A 3,928-nucleotide genomic window follows, 5' to 3' on the forward strand; every position below is an offset into this window, starting at 1 on the left:
GCTGTAATGATGTATTTTCAATGTTTTACAGGTGGTTACAGGTGGGTTATTTAGTAAAAGCTATATATTTTTCTTTATTTACTGGGAGTAAATTTATCATTCCTGGTATTTCTGTTGCTAATGCCCTAATAATAAAGTGATTCTTAAAAGTTGTCTAAGGTGTCTCTAAGAATCAAATGGTACCACCATGTCTCAAATGTATCAGTCCTTAAAAAAGCAAGCTGCGAGTGCGCTGAAGTCATGATTACTAAATCTCGCTTAACCCAGATAAGGCCAAAACTATTAATTTTCAAATTAGTTGATATTATGTTTTTTTAGTGCTAACTATAATATACCAACGATGTAGTAGGCGGTTTTTTCAAAAATATTTGCAGGTTTTTTCAAAAACAGGTGTTCTTTTAAAAGGACGATGGACAAATACACAACCTTCTTTAAAAAGCGTTTATTAGAAAAGCAAATGAATATAATAGAACAAAATGTTAAGCTGTATGATAACTCACAAAACAATTTTTAGGATGTAATGCAATTTCACATTTCTGACAGGTGAAATTACATTTTTTATGACAAATACCACACCTTGTCTGTTTTTCTTGATAAGTAACTAAATGGTCTAGTCGATCATATCTCGAATGCTCATGTAAATTAGCAGAATTGCGACTAGGGCCTCTTTTCGATGATTTTTTAAAAGTTTCTAAAATACCGAGAGCAACTGACTGTAAAGTAAATGGTCCTTTTTGCCATTACTTTCTCGATAAAGGTGCCACGCGTTATGTAAAGCCATATCTAGACAGTGGCAAATTAGGGGAGAATACCATTTTTTCCCTCTTATTGACGTTCTATATAGACTAATGTTCTGGTCCGTTCTATCAACCCCTCCCATATTCTTGTTATATTTTTTTATAGCATGAGGTTGGGGAACATATACATTTTTCTTCTCTTTCTGAGAAAATCGTTTTACAGGTAAAGTTGGCATAATTTTGGTGGCATTTGAAGCAATCGTGACAACACTATTGTCATGCCATTTGCATAAGATTATTTTGTTATTATCTGAAGTACAAAATTCAAATAAACCTCTATCTTTTTTTTTTCAAAATGCTAGAATGAGTCAAAGTGCACTCTTTGCCTAAACGATTTTCTCTGATAGTTCCAGTTCCCTTCAAACCCATATCTGTCAGTTTTTCCAACAAAGCAAGTTTAGTAAAAAAATTGTCAAAATATAAGTGGAACGGAGTATTGGGAAATCTTTCTTGAAGAACATGAGAAAACTGTAGAATTACACTAGCTCCAAGACCTAATTCTTTATATCCATCCGCAATAATTGTTGTCGAACCCTGGTAGGGCTCAAACCATTCAACATAACCAGTTTTCGTAGTACCGGCCCAAAACTTATAACCCCATCTGATGGGCTTTCCTTTGATGAACTGCTTGGTTCCATGGCGTCCAAAATATGGAACCATACTTTCATCTACACTATGATTCTCCTGAAAGGGTGCAAAGTCGATAAATCTTTTATTTAGTGCGTCAATAAGAGGGCGAATCTTAGCAAATTTATCATTAGTATTCAACAAATTATTATTGTCGCAGCAATGTAAATTTTGTATAATATACTTGAACCTATTCCTAGATATGGCTTCACAAACAAGTTGGTTATTTGTATCTTTGGATTTCTCCCAATACATTTCACGCCTAGGATAACCAGAATACCCACTAAGCAAGAGTACCCCTAAAAAACAGCGCATTTCATTGCCAGAAATGTCTCCATTGCGGTTATGAGACGTAGCAGATAGATTGCTATAATGCACCAACATAGCGATGATTTCAGAGTCAAAAAATAAATGAAATGCCTCTAAAGGCGTGTAGGATATTTTTGGTCCATAAATATTATTCCACAAAGAAAAATCTGAATTTATGTCTGTTTGCAACCATTTGTAAATGCGCTTTTTTTTTCGAGCCAATTTCTTTAGTACGGAAAACGGACAAAGGTAAATCATCTTCACTATCCCAAAGATCGCTCTCTAGTTCCGGAGTTTGAGTACGTTCCTAAAAACTTACTTGTACTTCGGCACGCAGAATTGATGAGGATGCAGGTGTTATTATCCTATTTTCTAATGTTTTCATTTTTCTTCTTTTTTCATCTACATTTTCCTCAGTCCTCCTAATCTTTACATGCTTTCTTTTCTTGGGATCCTTGAAGATACTTGTTTCAATCGAAAGCATCTTCTCTTCTTCCTCGTCCTCTACCGCTAACACTGGCACACTTGTCGTTTCACGGTCTCTTCATCCCCGGAATCTTCATCTGTGATTTCTTCATTTGCATTCTCAGGAGGCAATATGTAAATATTATTCGGTATTTCTGCATCGAGATTTGCAATTTCCTCCAACAACTCATGGAATTTCAGTGGCCTTTTCCAATACCTAAAAATGTAGTTTTGTTATAGTAGATTTGGCCACTGTCCTTTAAAAAGAACATGCAGATATTTTCAGTTCCAACTGTCGGCACATATTTCACCATAACCAAGCTTTTACATGGGAACGTTTTTTAGGTGTTTATTAACAAAAACCAACGTTCTAATTGATGACAAAAATACAGTAACACATAGGACTTACCCCGAATCATTCATGTCACACACTGAAAAAAGTCGAACTCAATAAAGTGTAATTTTCACACACTAACAAGTGAAAATATAACATGTGGTGGTTAAATTAACGGAATAATATTATCTCTAAACAAATTCATAATGTGCCATCTGCATTCAAGGAGTTAAAGTTGAGTAATACAGAAATCTGTAACTTGGCTTTTAAAAGGACGGTGGCCGTATATGGGTTAAGATGGGCTGGCCACGTATGCAGGATGCAAGCAAACCGCCTACTGAAATCTCTTCTTTACGGTGAACTTGTAGAGGGTAAGAGGAAACCGGGTGGTTTGGTTTGGTGTATATTGACCTATGACCTCTATATTGACCTGTGAAATGACAGTGATCGTTTACTTTAATGTCATCTTGTGCAAATTGTTTTTCGCATATATGACATACATTGGAAGAATAAAAATCGAGTAATTGTTGATTTGAAAAAGGATGCATAGGAATTGGATTTAAAAAAATATTATTTATTTCAATACTTAGTTGACATAAACGTTTAACAAACCACTTAATACAGTCTTTACCTGTATAGCACTCAAATTTTGAAAGAGAATTATTAAAACTACACATGATATAATATGCTATACTACTCGAAACCGACCATAGCAGTATTATTAGAATTTTCACATTTTTCTTAGATACTTTCTAAATCTGCATATATAACAAACGGAGATTTTTTTTTATTTTTAAACTGAGAAAATGATATAAATTTTTCATCTTCTGAAGGTACTGATATTTTACTTTTATTCATTTTGCTACATATAAAAATATGTCTATTTAATATTTCTTCCAATGGAAAGGAAATGATTTAAACATCTATCGCAGAAATATTTTTTACTTTTCAAGTTACCCATTTGTCTGCACAATAAGCGTGATAAGTCTTTTATTAATGCAAAATGATATATTGGTTTGTAGTCATTTATGTTTGAACTCATTAATTGATCGTTTTCATCAAAATTAGGTTTAATTTTAGTTGGAATAATTAACAAATTAACACTCTTTAAGTATTGAAAATTACTCAAGCAAATAGGAACAATTTCACATTTCTTTTTCTTCCATTCTATACCAAAGACATTTACACAAATACTATTTAAAATTTAAAATTTTGATATATCTTTCAATTTGATAGGAAATTCAATTCCATCATATTTTAATACGCTACTAAAATGTGGATATGAGGATACTCTAAGAGGATTTTTTTGTATTTGAACAGGGATAAAAGGCTGCTACAATAGACCAAAGAAAACAATAAGGATCACTATTTTTAATATTAAGCACACTTTAGTGTT

General features: G+C 32.9%; 1 protein-coding gene across 1 annotated transcript; it reads right to left on the bottom strand.

The window, feature by feature from the left end:
* Positions 1 to 1,073: 1,073 nt before the first annotated feature.
* LOC115883748 (piggyBac transposable element-derived protein 3-like) lies at positions 1,074 to 1,679 on the bottom strand. The gene has a single exon (XM_030902157.1). It carries the CDS (start codon positions 1,677 to 1,679, stop codon positions 1,074 to 1,076), a length of 606 nt encoding a protein of 201 aa, XP_030758017.1.
* Positions 1,680 to 3,928: the final 2,249 nt, after the last annotated feature.

Source organism: Sitophilus oryzae, unplaced genomic scaffold (genome assembly GCF_002938485.1).
Source record: "Sitophilus oryzae breed Bouriz unplaced genomic scaffold, Soryzae_2.0 scaffold_1977_pilon_pilon, whole genome shotgun sequence".
Taxonomy (NCBI): domain Eukaryota; kingdom Metazoa; phylum Arthropoda; class Insecta; order Coleoptera; family Curculionidae; genus Sitophilus; species Sitophilus oryzae.

What these genes read in the sequence shown, in the direction of transcription:
- LOC115883748 (XM_030902157.1), bottom strand. Translation starts at nt 1,679, where the DNA reads ATGTATTGGGAGAAATCCAAAGATACAAATAACCAACTTGTTTGTGAA.